The sequence below is a fragment of the Lethenteron reissneri genome, chromosome 53, assembly GCF_015708825.2.
Source record: "Lethenteron reissneri isolate LAM-NWPU_2019-01 chromosome 53, ASM1570882v1, whole genome shotgun sequence".
NCBI lineage: Eukaryota > Metazoa > Chordata > Hyperoartia > Petromyzontiformes > Petromyzontidae > Lethenteron > Lethenteron reissneri.
Window position 1 is genome coordinate 1,835,402 of NC_083831.1, and position 23,836 is coordinate 1,859,237.

Here is a 23,836-nt window from a genome sequence, read left to right on the forward strand (position 1 = left end):
CCCGCGCCCGCAAGGTCAAACCTCGCAAGCTGCCCGCCCGCCCGTAGCTGCGGGCGACTTTGTGCACTACGTGTAGAGACAAAGACAAAGATCCCCCCCCCCGTGTAGCCTTAAGCAGACTGTTGGGGCAAGTGCTGTTAGCGAGCATCTATGAAGGCCGGCAACGGCACACCAGGGGGTGGGTGGCCAACTCCACGCCCGGCCGCCTTTGTCTCCCAAGTGGCGATATTTACACGCCGCACCAGGTACTTAAGCTAGGCTGACTCGACCTAGGGAAGGCCCAGGACCAGTTATGTTGATTGTCACTGGTGTTGGACGTGAGCGGGAATCGAACCCGGGTAGCCAGGTTCGTAGCGCAATGCGCTAACCACTAGGCTGCACGCAGTGACACATACAAAGGTCCCCCGTATAACCTTAACATACTGTTGGGGCAAGTACTGTTAGCGAGCACCTATCGAGGCTGCATTTGTTTTCCGAGTGGCAATGTTTATACATCGCACCAGGCAATCATTTGAGGCTAAGTCAACCGGTACAAATAATCGTCACCAGTGTCGGCTGTGAGCCCGTTTTAGAGAGAATCAAACTCGGGCTGTTAGGTTCGTAGTGCAGGTTACTAACCGCTTCGCTACTGCACCCCCCATACGGCGACAAAACACACACATTGACACACACGAAGTGACACGCAGTGACACACACCCTGACACGCAGTCACACATTACTCAGTGACACACACCGTGGCACACCGTGACACACACTACTCAGTGACACACACCATGACACCCAGTGACACACCCGTGGCTCGCAGTGACACATTACTCAGTTTCAAGTTTCAAGTTTTCAAGTTCAAGTTCATTTATTTGGTATAGCCCGGTGAGCCATTCGGCTCTTGAATCGGGTGCAACCGCAACAAACAAAAAACTAAAACATGAACAATAAAACATCTTAGAGTGACTATGTGACTAAGTGCAAACAGAAAAAAATTTCAGAAAAAAGCACCGTACACCAACGCCGTGTGCAAAAATCCCAGTGGGATGCAAGTCAAACAACAACAAGCACAAAACAACTTAGATGAAGGCCATCAACCTAACTCCGTACTACAACAAACAAACATGGCCAAACCAAACACACTGTGACACACACAGTGACACACGACTCAGCAACACCCGGTGGACACTCGCCTGCACGGAGCACGTGGCGGCGATGACGCCGTCCACCGGCGTCTCGGAGAACGGGTCGAACGTGCGGTCGGGGCGGCGCATGAAGTCCGGCTTCAGGAGAAATCTGCAGCAGGCCGCACACGGCGGTTACAGCGGGACAGGGGTCTGCCCGTGCAGCCTACGCACACCCTCGGAGCAAGCGTGGTCAGCGAGCACCTATTGGGGCGACAACAATGGTGGTGGCGGTGGAGGGGATTGTGGTGGTGGTGATGGTGGTATTGGTGGTAGGGGGCATAGGTGGTGCATCGGCCGGTCATCTCGGTGAGGCAACCCGTGGCACCTGGGTCTGTGGTAGAGCTCGTGGGCCAGCGGGCGTTCGACACTTCACGTGGCCTCAACGTGCACACAGCCTGGCACGAGCGCCGTGGTGACGTCACCGCCACTTAGTGGCGATTGGCGGTTGTTGTTGTTGGCATTGATGGTGGAATGGAGAGCCATGGTGTAGTAGTTGATAGCGCCCTGCGCTACAAACCCGGGGACCCGAGTTAGATTCCTGCTCATGACCAACACCAGAATCTAAACCGGTCATGGACCTCCCCTAGGTCGACTCAGCCTTAAATGAGTACTTGGTGTGGTGTGTAAATATCACCACCACGGAGACAAAGGAGGGTAGGAGTGGTGTTGGCCACCCACATGTGCCTGCCTGCCTTCATAGGTGCTACTCACGAACAGCACTTACTCCAACAGTCTGTTAGGGCTATACGGGGGATCGTTGGAAGAAGAGGTGGTGATGGTGGTGTTGGTGATGGTGGTAGCGAACGTGGTCGTGGTCATGGTGGAGGTGGTTGTGGTCATGGTGGAGGTGGTTGTGGTCATGGTGGAGGTGGTTGTGGTCATGGTGGAGATGGTTGTGGTCATGTTGGAGGTGGTTGTGGTCATGGTGGAGGTGGTTGTGGTCATGTTCGAGGTGGTTGTGGTCATGTTGGAGGTGGTTGTGATTGTTATTCGTTCACTAACCCGCAGGAGCCATTGTACTCAAACTTTCCCTGGTTCAGCTGCATGGCCAGGTCTGGGGAAACAAAGGCATCGATGGCACACGTGGGAACACAAGGTGGGGTCACAAGATCGGAACACAAGGTGGCGACACAAGGTGGGGACACAAGGTGGGGACACAAGGTGGGGCCACAAGGTGGGGTCACAAGGTGGGGTCACAAGGTGGGAACACAAGGTGGCGACACAAGGTGGGGTCACAAGGTGGGAACACAAGGTGGCGACACAAGGTGGCGACACAAGGTGGCGACACAAGGTGGGGTCACAAGGTGGGGTCACAAGGTGGAGACACAAGGTGGCGACACAAGGTGGAGACACAAGGTGGAGACACAAGGTGGGACCACACGGTGGCGACACAAGGTGGGGTCACAAGGTGGCGACACAAGGTGGCGACACACGGTGGAGACACAAGGTGGCGACACAAGGTGGAGACACAAGGTGGAGACACAAGGTGGGACCACACGGTGGCGACACAAGGTGGGGTCACAAGGTGGAGACACAAGGTGACGACACACGGTGGAGACACAAGGTGGAGACACAAGGTGGGACCACACGGTGGCGACACAAGGTGGGGTCACAAGGTGGCGACACACCATGACGTTCCTGCAGGAGGCTCTACACGAGGGTAACTGTTGGCAGACTGCCCAAGCTCGTTCAAGTCACAACACGGGGGGGCGAGGGGGGGGCGAGGGGGGGCGGGGGGGCGAGGGGGGGCGGGGGGGCGAGGGAGGGCGGGGGGGGCGAGGGGGGGCGAGGGGGGGCGAGGGGTGGCGAGGGGAAGGCGAGGGGGGGCACGTTCAATTTATTGCAGCCAGTGTTCTGTTCGCAATGTGCACGTGATACTTGGCCATTAAGGCATCAGATGGGGAGGGGAATCACAGGTCACTGGCTCTGCCCACTACTCAGGCAGCCCCGCCCACTACTCAGGTAGCCCCGCCCACTACCCGAGTAGCCCCGTCCACTACTCAGGTAGCCCCGCCCACTACTCAGGTAGCCCCGCCCACTGCTCAGGTAGCCCCGCCCACTACTCAGGTAGCCCCGCCCACTACCCGGATAGCCCAGCCCACTACCCGCGTAGCCCCGCCCACTACCCGAGATGCCCCGTCCACTACTCAGGTAGCCCCGCCCACTGCTCAGGTAGCCCCGCCCACTACTCAGGTAGCCCCGCCCACTACTCAGGTAGCCCCGCCCACTACTCAGGTAGCCCCGCCCACTACCCGGATAGCCCCGCCCACTACTCGGGTATCTCCGCCCACTACTCGGGTGGCCCGCCCACTACCCGCGTAGCCCCGCCCACTACCCGAGATGCCCCGCCCACTACCCGCGTAGCCCCGCCCACTACACGGGTATCTCCGCCTATTACTCGTGTGGCCCCGCCCACTACCCGCGTAGCCCCGCCCACTGCCCGCGTAGCCCCGCCCACTACCCGCGTAGCCCCGGACACTACCCTGCAAGGATTTATGAGTCCAGGATGAGGCGAAACATCTTGAAATCATGAAGAAAATTCGGACGTTTTCAGAAACATTGCATAGGGGACACTGGGATGGCCTGAAACCAACCGGAGACCATCCCAGGCAAACGGGAACCTTTAGAAGCTTCATTCGCGAGAGGAGTTTGGAGTTTGGATCTGTCTAAGCGACGTGATTGTCGAATCATGCTCGTTTACCCAGGAAAGTCTCACAGAGCCTCAAGAGTTTTGCTTTTTGTTCAGGAGCATCCGGCAAAGTTTCACAGTCGTGGGGCACGATGCAAATATTGTTTCAAAGTTGGAAAATTCGAACCGTGACTCCTGGACACACTGGGCCTACGTACTCGTCTTCGAACGACATGGAGTGTCCACTTGTGAGCGAAGCGGACGGCATTGCGAAGCATTGTACGGTTGTTATTACGTGCTCCGTGCACCATTAACCAGGGCGGGCGGCCTGCCGGATCCATACCTGCCAACCCCTTATCAGTGCCCCACCACATTATTACAGACCAATCCAGACCGTATTGGTCACCCCTTGCCCTTATACATCTCAACGTTCATCCTACAAAGTCCCATCAAAAGGAGAAACACAAACAAATAGACAAAAAAAATATGTTGCCCGTATTGAAACGGCTGTACACCGTATGCACTTGACAACTCAATTTCCCTGTACAACAATACAGGTAAACTGTACGGGTTGACAGGTATGCGGATTGGAGGCTCCGCAAAAAGCGGGCAAACCGCGCTACCCTCCGGGGTGTCCGGGATCCCGTGGGGTCAGGAGAGTGAGTGGAGCTGAGTGGTGGGGCGAGTTGGAGGTGGCGGCACGACCGGCTCACCGGGGCTCTGGAAGTTGAGCGACACCATCTGGCAGCCGGCGTTCCAAAAGATCTGCGGCATGTAGTTGGAGGAGTCGACACGGCCTCCCTTGGGGTAGATGCGGCTCATCTGCCGCTTGTTGTAGCTGACGGGCGCGTTAAGGGTGAAGTTGACCTCGCTCACATTTCATTCTGACCTGGTGCTGACCTCCCGCGGATTTCATTCAGTCGGACCTGACCCCAACCTCCCACTCCCTCTGATTTCATTCTGACCTGGCGCTGACCTCCCACTCCAATTTAATTCGGCCAGCACCGACATCACTGGGGTGGACAGCAATGGCGCACGTGGTGAGCACGCTGTCGCCATGAACCCGGCCGCCTGAGTTTGATTCCTGGGCACGGCTAACAACGGTGGTGGGTGACATCAAAACCAGTCTGGGGCTCCCCCACCCACATTGTTTACCGTCCTTCGGTCGAGGCGGCGCCTTGCCACCATCCGGCCGATGCGCCCCCCCCCCCCTCTCCCATCGCTGGAGTTCCACGAGCTCTACCACAAGATCTGCCCACGCACCGAGATCGAGGAGTTCTTCGGGAAGCTGTGAGATCATCTCGGGCACACCCACCGCCCCCCCCTCCCGCACCCCCCCCCCCCCCGCAACCCCCCATACTGCAGTATTAAGTGGAGTGGGGGACTTGCCGGATTCGGACAGCGAAAACCTTCGCCGGCGACGACCGGTGGCAAATGCGCGGCCACCGGGGGTCACCGACCCGGAACTCCGTTTCCTCTACCCTGGGACTTCTCCGACGGTGACCGCGACTCACCGGGGAGGAGGGGGGGGGTGAAGGATACTTGACGAACTCAATGGGATGAGTCTTGAGGTAGCCGAGCCCCACCGACTCGCTGAACGACGACATGTTGTGGTGGATGTTCCGCTCTGCGGGGCACCCGGGCACACATGAACACACACACGCGTACACACTCACGCGTACACACACACACACGCACACGTAGACACGCACACACACATCTCTCTCTCTCCACCTCTCTCTCTCCACCTCTCTCTCTCCACCTCTCTCTCTCCACCTCTCTCTCTCCACCTCTCTCTCTCTCCACCTCTCTCTCTCCACCTCTCTCTCTCCACCTCTCTCTATGCTCACCCTCGGCAACGTCGAAGCCCTGGAACTTGATGGGCTGTGCGTAGTTGACCATGGCCGACAAGTAGGGGTGGATCTTGGTGGTGCCACCCACGTACTTGTAGGTGGAGATGAAGGCCTGCTCGTCCTCCACCGACACGCAGGCCTGCCCCAGCGATAACCACGGCAATACAACGTCACGCAGACAGCGCCACGCTGCCTCACACGGACAGAGTGATACTGTGTCTCCCTACATCTCTCCCCATTCTCAAGCCATCTCTCCCCCTCTCTTCCCCCCTCTCCCCATCTCTACCCTTCTCTACAAATCTCTACACATATCTACAAATCTCTCCCCGTCTCTCCCCATTCTCTAGCCATCTCTACCCCTCTTTCCCCCTCTCCCCATCTCTACCGTTCTCTACCCATTTCCAGCTATCTCTCACCATCTCTAAATATCTCTCCCATCTCCCTGTCTCCCCATTCTCTAGCTCTCTCCCCATTATCTAGCTCTCTCTCCCCTCTCTCCCCATCTCTCTCCATCTCTCTGCGTCTCTTCGCTAGGCCACTGGGCTGTCTTGCGTGGCGCGCCCGGGTTCCCGCGCGCCCTTCGCAAAGGCGGCATGTGTGCTCTCACCTTCTTCTCGTGATCCACCTCCTCCATGACCTGGCAGCAGTCAAGGTGAAGAGAAACACCCAGGTGAGTATCACAGGGAGACCACCCTCACCTCACCTGGCGAGATGGGGCTACAGTGTGACACAGGTGAGGGTGAACGAGTGATGCAGGTGAGGGTAATAGTGAGCCAGGTGAGGGTGAGCGTAACCTAGGTGAGGGTGAGGCAGGTGAGGGTGAGCCAAGTGAGAGTGAGAGTGACCCAGGTGAGGAGTCTCACCTTGCGGAGAATCACCGACTTGCTGCTGCTCAGGCTGCTGCTGGAGCGTTCCTTGACGATCGCCGCCGCCGCCGCCGCCTCCACCACCGCGGCCGCCACCACCGTCAACTCCGCGCCGAACTTCAGCTCGGGGTGGGCCTCATCCTCCGGCTCGACTGACACGCGCGCACACCGCCGAGAATTCGGTTCCCCCGCTTTAGCGACCGCCGAGAGCGGTGGGTGGATCCGAACCGGTCCCGGGGCCTACCGCTAGGTCGAATCGGCCTCGAATCAGTACTCGGGCATGGTGTGTAAGCATCGCCGCTGTGAGATGAAGGCAGCCAGGTGTGGTGGTGGGCACCCGCACCCACGTACGCCGTACTAGCCCACACAGAGGTGATTGCAACCCCCACTTGCCCTTCAAAAGTCTGTCAAAGGCTGCACAGGGGAGCTTTGCGTTTGTGCGGGGACCTTCATTACTGTGAGCAGGTCCGGGTAAAGCTGCATGGCAGGGAGTCGGGGCCATGTCCTGTTCACCTTGGGGTGTGATGAGGATGTGTATGAGTACGTGTGTGCGTGTGTGTGAGTACGTGTATGTGTCAGGTAAAACAACCCCTACCTCCTTGTGGTGCCGGACGGGCAACGCTGTCGTGGACAGTGCCGTGGGGGGAGGGCCAATTCCGATAGGCCTTTCCCCTCATGGCGTCTGTAACCACCACAGCGGACAAATGGGGGCTCTGGACAGGAGCGAGGGGCTGGTAGCCCCTCCACCTTCAATGAATTACCACTAAACCACGACCAAAAAACATAATAAATAAGCATGTGACTTCTCCTGGCCAAACCCCATTTGGCGGAGCCAGGAGACTGAATCCTTACCCTAAGGGCTCCTCCAGAAAAACAAAAACCACTACGTGTGGCCACGTGGAGGAGAGGCTGCCACTCCTCTGTCGGGAGCTGGACCGGTACCGCCTGGATCTCTGTGACATTCAGGAGGTCCGGTGGACCGGCTCTGGCTCCTGCCACCATGAGGGGTGGACAGTCCTCTACTCGGGACAGGAGACTGCCAAACAACAGGATGTAGCTCTTCTTCTGAATGAAATAATGAAGGGGGCATGGGAGCATGGCGGTGAGGTGTGGGAAGCTGTAAGCCCCAGGCTATTATGGGTTTGCCTTCCCATCAACCAGAGGCGAGGAATGGTGGTTGTGGTTAATTATGCCCCACTGAAGACGAACATCCATGGAAAGATGCAGGGAAGGCCGATGAGTCAGATGCTTTATATGACTTCCTGTCACAGATGCGAGCTAAAGTGGCCCCTCGGGATTGAGTCATCTTGTTGGGTGACTTCAATGCCTGAGTTGGTCATGATGCTGGCACCTGGTCTGGAGTAATTGGAAGGCATGGGCCAGATCAGCTCAATAACAACGGTAGCAGGCTGCTAGATTTTTGTGCAGCCCATGGGCTTGTAATTACCAACACGCTGTTCCGGCATTGGCACATCCACACCACATCATGGATGCATGCCGGGTCCAAGCAAGAACATCTGATGGACTACATAGTGACGGAACAGCGGATGCGGGCCCATGTCCTTGACACCAGGACCTACCGTGGAGCTGATCTGCCCCACTGATCATCGAGCGGAGCGCCAGGTGTGTGAGTACGTGTGTGTGTGTGAGTACGTGTGTGTGAGTACGTGTGTGTGTGTGTGTGTAAGTAAGTGTGTGTGTGTGTGAGTACCGGTCTCTCCCTCATCCTCCGCCTCCTCCTCCAGGATGCTCGCCTGAGCCATGGGGTCTCCCTCCGTCAACAGGCAGAATGCCTCCAACTGCTCTGCATCATCATCACCATCAACACACCGCCGCCATCACCAATATTATCATCACCATCGGCTCCGGCTCCATGAACGTCATAGCCATCATTATCACCATCACCGACATCATCGCCATCGCACTGCTGCCATCATCATGAACATCGACACTGTTGCAGGTCATCGGCATCGCCATCATCATTACCAACACAATCACTATCATCATCACAATCTATCATCCAGTCAATAATCATGACCATTACCACCACAATCACGATGACAGGGACCACCTCCGCCGCACGCGTCACACTTACTGGACTCCACCTCAGGCCGCAGGCGCTTGTTCTTGATGAGGATTTTGTAACGGAGGTCGTTGGGCGAGGGCAGAGGTCGCCCCGACTCCAGCTGCACAGTGAGGACAACGACGACAACAACAACAATAATAAAAACGACGAAAGCAAAAACAACAATGACAACAACAATGACAACAAAGACAACAATGACAACGACGAAAACAAAGACAACAACGACAACGACGAAAACAAAAACAACAACGACAAGAACAATAACAACGACGACAATGACAATGCTAATAACAACAATAATGACATCAGCAAGGGCAATAACGACGGCGTGGGCTTCACCACTGACACACGGAGAGCCCGGCCGCACGCACGCGTACCCACGTGTACCCACCCATGCACGCACATGCACGCACACGCACGCACGCAGGCACACATGCGCGTCCATGAGGTACCCGGGTCACGACCACGGTCGCCCCGCCATCTCACCGGGTGTCCTTCCAGCGGCTCCTTGAGGAGGAAATCTCCAAAGATCTCCTCGCAGTAGCGCGCCATCTTGTACTGCTGCGGCTTGCTGCGCGGGGGGGAGGGCACGCAATCAGACAGCGACGTGGGCGTCACACACAGACACACACGGGCGTCACACACAGACACACGTGGGCGTCACACAAAGACACACGTGGGCGTCACACACAGACACACGCGGGCATCACACACAGACACACGTGGGCGTCACACACAGACACACACGGACGATACACAAAGACACACACGGACGTTACACACAGACATACACGGACGTTACACACAGACACACACGGGTGTCACACACAGACACACACGGATGTCACACACAGACGTCACACACAAACACGTGGGCATCACACACAGACACACGCGTGGGCGTCACACACAGACACACGTGGGCATCACACACAGACACACGCGTGGGCGTCACACACAGACACACGTGGGCGTCACACACAGACACACGCAGGCGTCACACACAGACACACGTGGGCGTCACACACAGACACACGTGGGCGTCACACACAGACACACACGGACGTTACACACAGACACACACGGACGTTACACACAGACACACACGGACGTTACACACAGACACACACGGGTGTCACACACAGACACACACGGATGTCACACACAGACACACGCGGGCGTCACACACAAACACGTGGGCATCACACACAGACACACGCGTGGGCGTCACACACAGACACACGTGGGCATCACACACAGACACACGTGGGTGTCACACACAGACACGCGTGGGCGTCACACACAGACACACGTGGGTGTCACACACAGACACACGTGGGTGTCACACACAGACACACGTGGGCGTCACACACAGACACACGTGGGCGTCACACACAGACACACGTGGGCGTCACACACAGACACACGTGGGTGTCACACACAGACACACGTGGGTGTCACACACAGACACACGTGGGCGTCACACACAGACACACGTGGGTGTCACACACAGACACACGTGGGCGTCACACACAGACACACGTGGGCATCACACACAGACACACGTGGGTGTCACACACAGCCACACGTGGGCGTCACACACAGACACACGTGGGCGTCACACACAGACACACGTGGGCGTCACACACAGACACACGTTGGCGTCACACACAGACACACGTGGGCGTCACACACAGACACACGTGAGCATCACACACAGACACACGTGGGTGTCACACACAGACACACGTGGGCGTCACACACAGACACACGTGTGCGTCACACACAGACACACGTGGGCGTCACACACAGACACACGTGGGCGTCACACACAGACACACGTGGGCGTCACACACAGACACACGCGGGCGTCACACATAGACACACGCGTGGGCATCACACACAGACACACGCGGGCGTCACACACAGACACACGTGGGCGTCACACACAGACACACGTGGGCGTCACACACAGACACATGTGAGCATCACACACAGACACACGTGGGTGTCACACACAGACACAAGTGTGCGTCACACACAGACACACGTGGGCGTCACACATAGACACACGTGTGGGCGTCACACACAGACACACGAGGGCGTCACACACAGACACACGAGGGCGTCACACATAGACACACGTGTGGGCGTCACACACAGACACACGTGGGCGTCACACACAGACACACGTGGGCGTCACACACAGACACACGTGAGCATCACACACAGACACACGTGAGCATCACACACAGACACACGTGGGTGTCACACACAGACACAAGTGTGCGTCACACACAGACACACGTGGGCGTCACACACAGACACACGTGGGCGTCACACACAGACACACGTGGGCGTCACACACAGACACACGTGGGCATCACACACAGACACACGCGGGCGTCACACACAGACACACGTGGGCGTCACACACAGACACAGGTGGGCGTCACAGACAGACACACGTGGGCGTCACACACAGACACACGCGTGGGCGTCACACACAGACACACGTGGGCGTCACACACATACACACGTGGGTGTCACACACAGACAAACACGGGCGTTACACACAGACGTCACACACACGTGGGCATCACACACAGACAAACACGGGCGTCACACAGACAAGCACAGGCGTCACACACAGACACACGTGAGCATCACACACAGACACACGTGGGTGTCACACACAGACACCCGCGGGCATCACACACAGACACACGTGGGTGTCACACACAAACACACGTGGGCGTCACACACAGACACACGTGGGTGTCACACACAGACACACGCGGGCGTCACACACAGACACACGTGGGCGTCACACACAGAAAACACGGGCATCACACACAGACGTCACACACACGTGGGCATCACACACAGACAAACACGGGCGTCACACAGACAAACACAGGCGTCACACACAGACACACGTCAGCATCACACACAGACACACGTGGGTGTCACACACAGACACCCGCGGGCATCACACACAGACACACGTGGGTGTCACACACAGACACACGCGGGTGTCACACACAGACACACGTGGGCGTCACACATGAGGGCCTCACCAATAGTAACAACAACCGCCATTCACCACTAAGTGGCGGTGACGTCATCACGACGCTTATGCCAGGCTATGTGCACCTTGAGGTCACATGAAGTGTCGAACGCCCGCTGGCAGGAGGTCACGGGGCAGACCCAGATGCCACAGATCGACTGAGAGGACTGGCTGATACACCACCTGTGCCCCCTACTGTGCCAACTTGCTGTGCTTTAGCCACCCGGCGCTCCGTTCGTTGTTGTGAGCGTCGCTCCTCCTGCCTCCATTGTTGTTGCAGGGCGACTGCCTCTAACTGCTCAGTAGCGTCCTTCACGAACCTCCTCCACAGAGGCCGATCTTGACACCGCTGGTAGCAGTCATGGGCAAGTCCACTCAGCTTCACATCCTCCTGTACCACATCACTCCATCTCTTCTCTAGCCCGTGCCGCGCCCCTTTTGCCCCCTCGATCTGGCCGAACAAAAGCTGTTTAGGCATGCGGTGAATGGGCATGCGGGCTACATGGCCCAGCCAACGCAGCCTTGCCTGCCGGAGGAGCTCACCGATGGGACTTTGTCCAGATCTATCAATGATTTGTGAGCTCCTCACACAATCCAGCCTGATTAAACCCAAGGATGGATCGTAGGCAGGCCAGCCAAAATGTTCTCACCGGCAAAGATGTTCCATTAGGGGGGTCCACGTTTCGCAAGTGTAGAGAAGGGAGGGAATGACTGGCCGAGAAAACCTGAAGCTTTGTGTGGAGCGACAGACCAGGTAGCTTCCACACAGCATACTTCCTCAACAGATGGCACCTCAGCCAGCCGCTCACAGGGAGTGACTTCCTCTTCCGCAACCTCAGAAGAAGAGCCACTCCCTGTTGTTTGGCAGTCTCCTGCCCTGAGAAGAGGACTGTCAACCCCTCATGGTGGCAGGAGCCAAAGCCGGTCCACCGGACCTCCTGAATACCACAGAGATCCAGGCGGTACCGCTCCAGCTCCCGACAGAGGAGTGGCAGCCTCTCCTCCGCAGTGAGCGTTTGAACATTCCACGTGGCCACATGTAGTGGTTTTTTGTTGTTTCCGGAGGAGACTCGAGGGTAAAGATTCAGTTTCCTGGCTCCGCCAAATGGGGTTTGGCCAGGAGACGTCATAGACGCCTGTCCCCCCAGGGCCTCCGGCACAGGCTTATTTATTACATTTGTCGTCGTGGTTTAGTGCTAATTAATTGAAGGTGGAGGGGTTACCAGCCCCTCGCACCCGTCCAGAGCCCCCATTTGGCCGCTGTGGTGGTTACAAATGCCATGAGGGGAAAGGCCAATCGGAATTGGCCCTCCCCCTACAGCACTGCCCACGACAACGTTGCCTGTCTGGCACCACGAGGAGGTAGGACCACACATATGGGCGGGTGTCACACACACCCGTAGCCCGCGGGATTAGTGAGTAGAGGTTCTAGGGGGCAGTAGTTTTAGAGGACGGAGGTTCTAGAGGACGGGGGTTGTTGTTGAGGGCACCTGCAGTGGTTCTCGAAGGACAGGATGACCGGGTAGATGGACGTCACGAACGCCGTCTCCTTGATGGCCTGGATCACCTCCTGTGGGGACGCAAACACACGCGCACGTGCACACACAAAAATGCAAAGAGAAAGATCCCCCGTGTAGCCTTAACAGACTGCTAGGGCAAGTGCTGTTAGCGAGCAGCACCTATGAAGGCCGGTACGGCACACGAGGCAGTGGGTGACCAGCACCACGCCCCGCCGCTCTGTCTCCCCAGTGGCGATGTTTACACACCACACCAGGTCCTCATTTGTGGCTGAGTCGACCTAGGGGAGGCCTAGGACTGGTTCAGATAATCGTCACTGGTGTTGGCCATGAGCGGGAATCAAATTCGGGTGGCCGGGTTTGTAGTGCAGCGCGCTAACCGCTACCACTCGCTCCACACACACACGTGTATACACACACACACGTGTACACACACACACACACACGTGTACACACACACACGTGTACACACACATGTGCTGCGGGGGTCCACGTGTGCATTGACGCTGTGCCCCACGGTACCTTGAAGAGGATGTCGGTGCACATGGCCTTGCCGTGCGTGATGATTGGCTCCTGGTCCTCCCCCTTCCCATCCCAACAGTCCAGCTCCACGCACCTGCACACAGAGTAACATGGGGAACACACGGGGAGAGATGTTAACTACCTCGCCTGGTATACAGGAGGTCGTGGGTTCGATCTTGACCCTGACGTCTGCTTTATATTTGGAGTTTGCATGTCTCGCGTGGATTTTTCTCCGGTTCCTCCGGTTTTCCCCTAAAAAAATTTGAATCAACATCCACACGTTTAGATTATTTATCTGCTATACATTTCCACCTGAAGATAGTCAATTTCGTTGAGCTATCATTCGTGATGGCCATGGTCGCTTCTGAAAAAGAAGCTATATATAGCTCAGTGGACTTTACACCGGCAATAAAATACAAATCTAGTTTAGTAGTTTACATATACACATATAGCCTATAGAAGAGTCGGTCAGTCATAGGCAGAGGAGAAGAGGAAGGCCTTGAGCCAGGACTTGCGCAGGGGCAGGGAGCCGACAGCATGGACGGCAGGTGGGGGGGGGGAGGAGTGGATGACGTTGACTCGGGGATGTTCGACAAGAGGCCTCTGGTTGCCGGATCGGATATAATCATTTGGACAGAGGGGCGCGTGTGCTGACCGCGCGCACTAATCGCACTGCGTGGCGACGGCGGTGGCCCTTGCCAGTGGCCGTGTCGGTGGCCGTGTCGGTGGCCTTGTCGGTGGCCTTGTCGGTGGGCTTGTCGGTGACCTTGTCGGTGGCCGTGTCGGTGGGCCATGTCGGTGGCCGTGTCGGTGGCCGTGTCGGTGGCCGTGTCGGTGGCCTTGTTGGTGGCCGTGTCGGTGGGCCGTGTCGGTGGCCGTGTCGGTGGCCGTGTCGGTGGGCCGTGTCGGTGGCCGTGTCGGTGGCCGTGTCGGTGGCCTTGTCGGTGGCCTTGTCGGTGGGCCTTGTCGGTGGCCTTGTCGGTGGCCGTGTCGGTGGCCGTGTCGGTGGCCTTGTTGGTGGCCGTGTCGGTGGCCTTGTCGGTGGCCATGTCGGTGGCCTTGTTGGTGGCCGTGTCGGTGGCCTTATCGGTGGCCGTGTCGGTGGCCTTGTCGGTGGCCTTGTCGGTGGCCGTGTCGGTGGCCGTGTCGGTGGCCTTGTCGGTGGCCGTGTCGGTGGCCGTGTCGGTGGCCGTGTCGGTGGCCTTGTTGGTGGCCGTGTCGGTGGCCTTGTCGGTGGCCGTGTCGGTGGCCGTGTCGGTGGCCGTGTCGGTGGCCGTGTCGGTGGCCTTGTCGGTGGCCTTGTCGGTGGCCGTGTCGGTGGCCTTGTCGGTGGCCGTGTCGGTGGCCGTGTCGGTGGCCTTGTCGGTGGCCGTGTCGGTGGCCTTGTCGGTGGCCTTGTCGGTGGCCTTGTCGGTGGCCTTGTCGGTGGCCGTGTCGGTGGCCTTGTCGGTGGCCTTGTCGGTGGCCTTGTCGGTGGCCGTGTCGGTGGCCGTGTCGGTGGCCTTGTCGGTGGCCGTGTCGGTGGCCTTGTCGGTGGGCCGTGTCGGTGGCCTTGTCGGTGGCCTTGTCGGTGGCCGTGTCGGTGGCCATGTCGGTGGCCTTGTTGGTGGCCGTGTCGGTGGCCTTGTCGGTGGCCGTGTCGGTGGCCTTGTTGGTGGCCGTGTCGGTGGCCTTGTCGGTGGCCGTGTCGGTGGCCTTGTCGGTGGGCCTTGTCGGTGGCCTTGTCGGTGGCCGTGTCGGTGGCCTTGTCGGTGGGCCGTGTCGGTGGCCTTGTCGGTGGGCCTTGTCGGTGGCCTTGTTGGTGGCCGTGTCGGTGGCCTTGTCGGTGGCCGTGTCGGTGGCCGTGTCGGTGGCCTTGTCGGTGGCCTTGTCGGTGGCCGTGTCGGTGGGCCTTGTCGGTGGGCCGTGTCGGTGGCCTTGTCGGTGGCCTTGTCGGTGGCCGTGTCGGTGGCCTTGTCGGTGGCGTTGTCGGTGGCCGTGTCGGTGGGCCTTGTCGGTGGGCCTTGTCGGTAGCCTTGTCGGTGGCCGTGTCGGTGGCCTTGTCGGTGGCCGTGTCGGTGGCCGTGTCGGTGGCCTTGTCGGTGGGCCTTGTCGGTGGCCTTGTCGGTGGCCGTGTCGGTGGCCTTGTTGGTGGCCTTGTCGATGGCCTTGTCAGTGGCCATGTCGGTGGCCTTGTTGGTGGCCGTGTCGGTGGCCGTGTCGGTGGCCTTGTCGGTGGCCTTGTCGGTGGCCTTGTCGGTGGCCGTGTCGGTGGCCTTGTTGGTGGCCGTGTCGGTGGCCTTGTTGGTGGCCTTGTCGGTGGCCTTGTCGATGGGCCTTGTTGGTGGCCGTGTCGGTGGCCGTGTCGGTGGGCCTTGTTGGTGGGCCTTGTTGGTGGCCGTGTCGGTGGCCGTGTCAGTGGCCTTGTTGGTGGGCCTTGTTGGTGGCCGTGTCGGTGGCCGTGTCGGTGGCCTTGTTGGTGGGCCTTGTCGGTGGCCGTGTCGGTGGCCTTGTTGGTGGGCCTTGTCGGTGGCCGTGTCGGTGGCCTTGTTGGTGGGCCTTGTCGGTGGCCGTGTCGGTGGCCTTGTTGGTGGGCCTTGTCGGTGGCCGTGTCGGTGGCCTTGTCGGTGGCCGTGTCGGTGGCCTTGTTGGTGGGCCTTGTTGGTGGCCGTGTCGGTGGCCTTGTTGGTGGGCCTTGTCGGTGGCCTTGTCGGTGGCCTTGTTGGTGGGCCTTGTCGGTGGCCTTGTCGGTGGCCTTGTTGGTGGGCCTTGTCGGTGGCCGTGTCGGTGGCCTTGTTGGTGGCCTTGTCGGTGGCCGTGTCGGTGGCCTTGTTGGTGGCCGTGTCGGTGACCTTGTTGGTGGGCCTTGTCGGTGGCCTTGTCGGTGGCCTTGTCGGTGGCCTTGTCGGTGGCCGTGTCGGTGGGCCTTGTCGGCAGGGGCCTCACCTGCAGCCGGCCAGCAGCACCTGGCGGTACATCTCCACCGAGGACTTGCCCCCGAACTGGCGGCCCACGAGGTAGGTGTTGTGCGAGGAGTTGATGTAGTAGTGCGACAGCGGCTGCTCCATGTCCTGGTAGAGCTCCAGGCGGTCGAGGAAGACGGGCGCGTTGTCGTCGCACATGAGGTAGCGGCACAGCCCGTCGTACGACAGCCGCCCTGTGGGGAGCGACGGCCGCCAGCCACCACAATGACGCGACTCGGGCACATGACCACGTGACGCGGTCACACGACTTGGGCACGTGACGTGGCCACGTGACCACGTGATGCTGTCACACGAGTTAGGCACGCGACCATCCGACGCGACCACGCGACGCGGCAAGACGATCCTAATAAGCAATCACATTTACAGGAATATAACGTTAACAGACTGTTGGAGCTGTTCGCGAGCAGCTATAAAGGCCGGCACAGCACACGAAGGGGTTGGTGGGTCTACACCACACCCGACCGCTTTTGTCTCCCCAATGCTGTTTACAAACCACAACTGATATTCATTTAAGGCTGAGTAGACCAAAGAGTGGCCCCAGAACCGGTTCAGAAATTCGTCACCGATGTTGGCCGTAAGTGGGAATCCAACTCGGGTAGCTGGGTTTGTTGCAAAGTGCTCTAACCACCGTGCTACCGCTTCCCACACACAATAAGACAAAGTAAAAGATTATCCGTATAGCCTGAACAGACTGTTAGGGCAAGTGCTGTTAGCGAGCACCTATGAAGGCCGGCAAGGCACACAAGGGGGTGGGTGGCCAGCATCACGCTAAGTTGACCTAAGGGAAGCCCAGAAGCGGTTCAGATAATCGTCACTGGTTTTGGCCACGAGCGGAAATTCAAGGTTAGAAGTGCAGTGCGCTAACCGCTAGACTACCGCCCCCCACACACACATGCCTACACGCATACACACGAATATAGTCGGACACAAACTCCCAGACCGCACATGCGCGTACACACAACCCCCCCCCCTCCCACATCGCTACAGAGCTGGCACCATAACAGGCACACTGCGGGGAACAACGAGACGCCGCCCCTCAATGAGACAATCCCCACCGTTTAAGATCGGGGAAACATTGTCGAACATAACGAGCTTGCAGGACATTCACACCGCATTAGCCGGGAATAAAAATATATTTCCGCACGGGTCACTTGGCGATTTGCGTTAAAAAAGCTTTGAGCGCTGCTCATTCAGCGGCTGCCAACTGTAACGATGGCGACCCCCCCCCCCCCCCCCCCACCCTTCAGCCCGGCAGCGGGCCTCATTACGGAGTTTATCGTCTCCGGCCCGTACACCCGCCGCAGCCAACGCCGACTCAGGAGTCATCGCGAAATCGCTTTGCTCGCCGCCGGCAGGTCGCGGCGTCTCTCCGTCCCAAACAGAGCCTCTCCCTGTGGGCTCGAGCGAGATGTGGAGGCTGGGATGACGAGATGACGGTGATGATGATGAGAGGGATGATGAGAGGGAGGAGGAGGAGCAGAGCCCCAAGACGCCGTGCCGGCCGTGCGAATGAGAGAACCGGGGGTACGAGGTTTCCACACTGCGTGTCTCTGCGGCACAGGCGTCTCAGCTGCAGCGAACATTTAAAGCACGCGAAACGTTCGCCAAAGTGCCGAGTCAACGTTCGCTCGGTGTGGGGGTCGCTCATTCTCCTGTGCTGCCCCCACAGTCTGGAAGTCCCTTCCCACCCCCAGCCGTTGGTGTTGTCGGCTCCCTGGCCCCTCGTTCATATCCCGGCTCAACGCCTCCCTCCTCCTCGGGGCCCTACGAGCGACCGCTTCTGCCTCCACAAAGATAACGTCCGGACAGCGCCGGGTCAATCCATGTCGCAATGGCTGCGCGTACAATCACACACACACACCGTGGCGTGATTGGACATGCACACCGCGAAGCGCTTTGGAGCAGCCACCACTGGCGTCAGCGTGCCTGATCGTACCCCCGGTCCGAGCGTACCCCCGGTCCGATCGTACCCCCGGTCCGATCGTACCCCCGGTCCGATCGTACCCCCGGTCCGATCGTACCCCCGGTCCGAGCGTACCCTGGTCGCGGAGCTGAGCCTCAGGCTCGTGCGCGTCGATGAGCTGCTGCGCCTGGCGTGCGTCGTAGAACGGGTAGAGGATCTCGTTGAGCCGGGGGTCGCGCTGGTGCTGCAGAGCACACACACACACAGAGGTATTGCACACGTACGCACGTACGCACGTACGGACAGGTGTATTCAGGTGTGCACATACACAAAGACAAAGAACCCCCACTGTAGCCTGAACAAACTTTAGGGGCAAGTGCTGTTAGCGAGTAGCACCTATGAAGGGCGACACTGTGGCACACGAGGGGGTGGGTGGCCAGCACCACGCCCAGTCGCCTTTGTCTTCCCAGTGACGATGTTTACTACACACCACACCAGGTACTCATTTGAGGCCAATTCGACATAGAAGAAACTCGTGTCGCCGGATTCATAGCGCAGCACGCTAACCGCTGCACCTCCACTCCCCAAGTGCACACACACAGGCTGGCGACTGTTATGACGACCACGATGCCGACGACGCCACGACACCACGACGCGCACGAGCACAAGGATCAGCGCTGGGGCTGCTGCTGCTGCATGCGGGACGACACGAAGCGACGAGGGACATGGGGGACACGGCGTGACCAGGTACGTGGGAACGACGGGGGAGGAACGGGGAGACGAAGCTCTAAGAGGAGACGTAGACGGGGGCCACTGGACGGGGTTGCAGGTCAGGGTGACGGGGAGTCCGAGGAGGAGCACGTCTGGCGGAAGCAGCGATGGCGTGAAATGACGAGGAGGTCCTGGCGCGAGGAGTTGTCCCCCGGGAGCGCCGCGCCCCCACGGTTCCCTCCCCACCAACCACGTGCGAGCTCGGCCCTGCCACCCGCGCCCCGTTTGTGTGCGTGTGGTGGTGTTCGGGCCAGATCGGTCAAATCCTTTCACGACAAACAAATTTTGTCCCGGCAGAGGCCGTCCCACGCGGCCCCCCTCGCCGCCAAACACCGCACAGCGAGCCGGCGGCACGGCGGGGAGGGCGGTGGGGGAGGGGGTGCCACTCGATACTCTGCGGCAACTCCGCTGCGCGTACGCCCGGGCCTTGGGTGGGCCTCGGGGGGGGGGGGGGGCTCGGAGGGGGCCGCGGGGCCCCGTGCCAGCACCTCGGGGGCGGGGGCGGAGGAGCAGTGATGGGGGGGGGGGACGTCGAGCCTTACTTCGTTGAGGAAGGCGACTATCTGCTCTACAGTTAAGTAATCCGTCTCCCCTCCGTTGCTGCGAACGAAACCAACCGACAAACACGCACACGCGCACGCATGCACGCGCGAGCTGTTAGCTTGTCACCGTGGTGATTGTCTCTTTTCGGCCCCCCCCCCAACCGGCGACAAAACCGAGCACGGCGACCGCCGGAGCGCCGACGGCGAGCAGAGAGACCGCCGCTCCGCACACTCGGCGGCTCGGGGACGTGCCGCGGTCCCGACGCTGTTCTGCGCAAGAGCAGCAGCGGCGGCGGCGGCAGCGGTAGCAGCGGTAAGTGGTGACCAGAAGAAAATGTCCCCGGTGAGAGAGATTCTGTGCATTGGCGAAAAGCGAGAAGAGGCTTGCCCAGCTGTCGACGGTGATGCGGCTGCTGCACCGAATGTGCCCGCTTCCTGTGTGAATTCACAACGCGGAGCGACGGAGCGGTGGTTGACGCACTGCACTGCTGTGAACCTGGCGGCATGGGTTCAGTTCCTGGGCAGGGCTATCCATCAGCGGTATCACAACCTCTCCCGCTCGCTCTACCGCTGAGCCACCCGCCCGGATTTCCCGGTGCTGAGAGATACGGGGACGACAGTTCGGAAAAAGTTCCGCTCGACTGGAGCCGCATCAAAAAAATTCTGGCAATTTATTTTTTTTAAAGAACGTACGCTGAGCCAATGGCCCTGGCGTCACGTGCCGGATAATATCGGCGGCGAATTAAAGCGGTGAACGCGACGCCTCCGGAAGCTGTGCTCGCCGGAGCGTCACGACAGAAGCGGGGACGCCGCTCAGTCACGTTCCCCGTTTGAGATGATGGCCGGCCAATCGGCGTTGGCGCTGGCGGGGCGGGAGGGAGGGCATCGTTCAGAGCAATCGCTGTGGCTCGGCACCACTCTCAGTCGCCTCGATTACGGAACCGCTCGGGCCTCTCAACTGCATCTCAATTCATATGGCGACCGAACACGTGTTTATGGGCTAACCCACAGACGAGGCTTTGACGACACTCTGGTTCGGAGTTCCTCACGAGACCACGCTCGTCTTGATGCCAACTCTAGACCGTTCTGTTGACTGCGACTCTGTGCATCCTCCAATGCTAAACCGTACACGGACGAGGATCGTCGTCACTTCTCTGCCCATCCCACCGAGCATTCACGTTTCCCTGTAAGGGGGGGGGGGGGACGCTGACACCGACGAGCGAGGCCGCGTCTCCACCGAGCGCGACCGGAAAGAGCGAGCGACCCACCGCTCCCTCGTTCCCTCCCCTCCTTCCCCTCCCTCCGCACCAGCCTGGCCACCGCAGGGGCGTCAATCGGTAGACAACAGGCAATTATAAACGACGCCGGCACATGACGATAATTACACGATGGCCGAGCCTGACCTCCGCGCGAGGCGAGCGTCCATCTCCCTAGGTTCGCCGCAGAGGTCAACAGTGACGCAAACGCAGGGAGAGCTGCAGTGTACAACCCCACCTCCATTTAGCATGGTTAGCTCCGTACGGTGTGAAAGACATTCAACTTAGAGACACTCACACAGAGACACACACACTAACATAGAGACGCACACTAACAGAGACACACACTCACACAGAGACACACAGACTCACATAGAAACACACACACTAACAGAGACACACACTCACACAGAGACACACACACTAACAGAGACACACACTCACACAGAAACCCACACACTCACACAGAGACACACACTCACACAGAAACCCACATACACTAACAGAGAGACTCACACAATAACACAGAGACACATACACACTAACACAGAGACACACACACCATCTCCCTCGGTTCGCTGCGTAGAGGTCAACAGTGACGCAAACGCAGGGAGAGCAGCAGTGTGCAACCCCACCTCCATTTAGCATGGTTAGCTCCGTACGTTGTGAAAGACATTCAACTTAGAGACACTCACACAGAGACACACACTCACACAGAGAGACACACACTAACAGAGACACACACACTCACACAGATATACACATACTCACGTAGAAACACACACTAACACAGAGACACACACTAACACAGAGACACACACACTCCCACAGAGACACACACACTAACAGAGACACACACTCACACATAGACACACACACTCACACAGAGAAAAACACACTAACACAGAGACACACACACTCACGTAGAAACACACACACTAACACAGAGACACACACACTAACACAGAGACACACACTCACACAGAGACACACACACTCACACAGACACACACACTCACGTAGAAACATACACACTAACAGATACACAAACACACACTAACACAGAGACACACACACTAACACAGAGACACACACACTCCCACAGAGACACACACACTCCCACAGAGACACACACACTCCCACAGAGACACACACACTAACAGAGACACACACACTCACACATAGACACACACACTCACACAGAGATACACACACTAACACAGAGACACACACACTCACACAGACACACACACACACTCACGTAGAAACATACACACTAACAGATACACAAACACACACTAACATAGAGACACACACTCACACAGAGATACACACTCACACAGAAACCCACACACGAACACAGAGACACCCACATACTAACAGAGAGACTCACACAATAACACAAAGACACACACACACTAACACAGAGACACACACACCATCTCCCTCGGTTCGCCGAGATGTCAACATTGACGCAAACGCAGGGAAATGCAAATCAACTTATACATTTTTTGACATGCGTTTTTCTGGATTTTGTTGTTGTTATTCTGTCTCTCACTGTCAAATAAACCTACCATTAAAATGATAGACTGATCATTTCTTTGTCAGTGGGCAAAGTACAAAATCAGCAGGGGATCAAATACATTTTCCCTCACTGTATTCACATACACTAACACAGAAACACACTAGCACAGAGAAACCCACACATTCACGCGGTTTTGGCAAGGCGTTGTCTAAAGGGACCCCCACTCCAGACACCCGGGGGGGAGGGGGGGGCGGTGGAGGTGCCCGAGACGAACTCACAGCTTCCTGAAGAGCTCCTCGATCTCTGTGCGTGGGCAGATCTTGTGGTAGAGCTCGTAGAACTTCTCAAAGGTGAACGATGCCAGTTCCAGCTCCTCGTTCTGAAACGACGATGGCGGCGGTGATGGCAAGGTGGCCGACAGGGCGCATGGCGGGAGCTTTTTGTGCGTCATCATCGTCATCATCGTTGTCATCGTTGTCATCCTCATCATCGTTGTCATCATCGTCATAATCGTTGTCATCATCGTTGTCATCGTTGTCATCATCGTCGTCATCATCGTCATCATCGTTGTCATCGTTGTCATCGTCATCATCGTCGTCATCATCGTCATCATCATCATCGTCATCATCGTTGTCATCGTCGTCATCATTGTCATCATCGTCATCATCGTTGTTGTCATCGTTGTCATCGTCATCATCGTCATCATTGTGGTCATCATTGTTGTCATCGTCGTCGTCATCGTTGTCATCATCATCGTCGTCGTCGTCATCATCATCGTGGCAGCGTGTAGAGGCCCAGTTGGGCTGCGGTCTACCGTGGACCAAGCCCCATTGACGCGTCTGGCTATTGCGTCAAGAGAGCAGCAATGAAGTTGGGAGATCCACAACCCCCTTTTGAAGAAACCCTAGACCAGGGGTCGGCAACCTACGGCTCCAGAGCCGCATGCGGCTCTTTACGGGCTGCTTCTTGACGATATGTACGTATGTACAGTATGTACTCAGATGCATTGCGGCTCTTAAAATACTGAATTTTGTACCGAATTGGAAAGAAATGGCTCTTCTTGTTATTTTGGTTGCCGACCCCTGCCCTAGACCGATGGGGCCCGCCATGCAAGCAAGACGCACGACAACTTGATTGTAGAGCATCGTTGCCTTACATCTT

At 58.1% G+C, this 23,836-nt stretch overlaps 1 protein-coding gene across 2 annotated transcripts in view; it reads right to left on the bottom strand.

The window, feature by feature from the left end:
• The window catches only part of LOC133356255 (1-phosphatidylinositol 4,5-bisphosphate phosphodiesterase beta-4-like), a 75,091-nt gene that overhangs the window by 28,056 nt on the left and 23,199 nt on the right, over positions 1-23,836 (bottom strand). Inside the window, exons 9-24 of one of the 2 annotated variants that reach the window (XM_061573651.1) lie at positions 22,954-23,054; positions 19,895-19,952; positions 18,717-18,825; positions 16,641-16,851; positions 13,716-13,809; positions 13,167-13,246; positions 9,093-9,177; positions 8,616-8,706; positions 8,232-8,324; positions 6,518-6,672; positions 6,262-6,291; positions 5,652-5,793; positions 5,344-5,428; positions 4,515-4,639; positions 2,175-2,226; positions 1,179-1,281 (exon numbers count right to left, since the gene is read on the bottom strand). In XM_061573651.1, the coding sequence (XP_061429635.1) occupies positions 1,179-1,281; positions 2,175-2,226; positions 4,515-4,639; positions 5,344-5,428; positions 5,652-5,793; positions 6,262-6,291; positions 6,518-6,672; positions 8,232-8,324; positions 8,616-8,706; positions 9,093-9,177; positions 13,167-13,246; positions 13,716-13,809; positions 16,641-16,851; positions 18,717-18,825; positions 19,895-19,952; positions 22,954-23,054 (1,614 nt within the window). Of the gene's footprint in view, positions 1-1,178; positions 1,282-2,174; positions 2,227-4,514; positions 4,640-5,343; positions 5,429-5,651; positions 5,794-6,261; positions 6,292-6,517; positions 6,673-8,231; positions 8,343-8,615; positions 8,707-9,092; positions 9,178-13,166; positions 13,247-13,715; positions 13,810-16,640; positions 16,852-18,716; positions 18,826-19,894; positions 19,953-22,953; positions 23,055-23,836 lie in introns of both variants that reach the window. The other variant, XM_061573650.1, reaches the window with a different exon arrangement.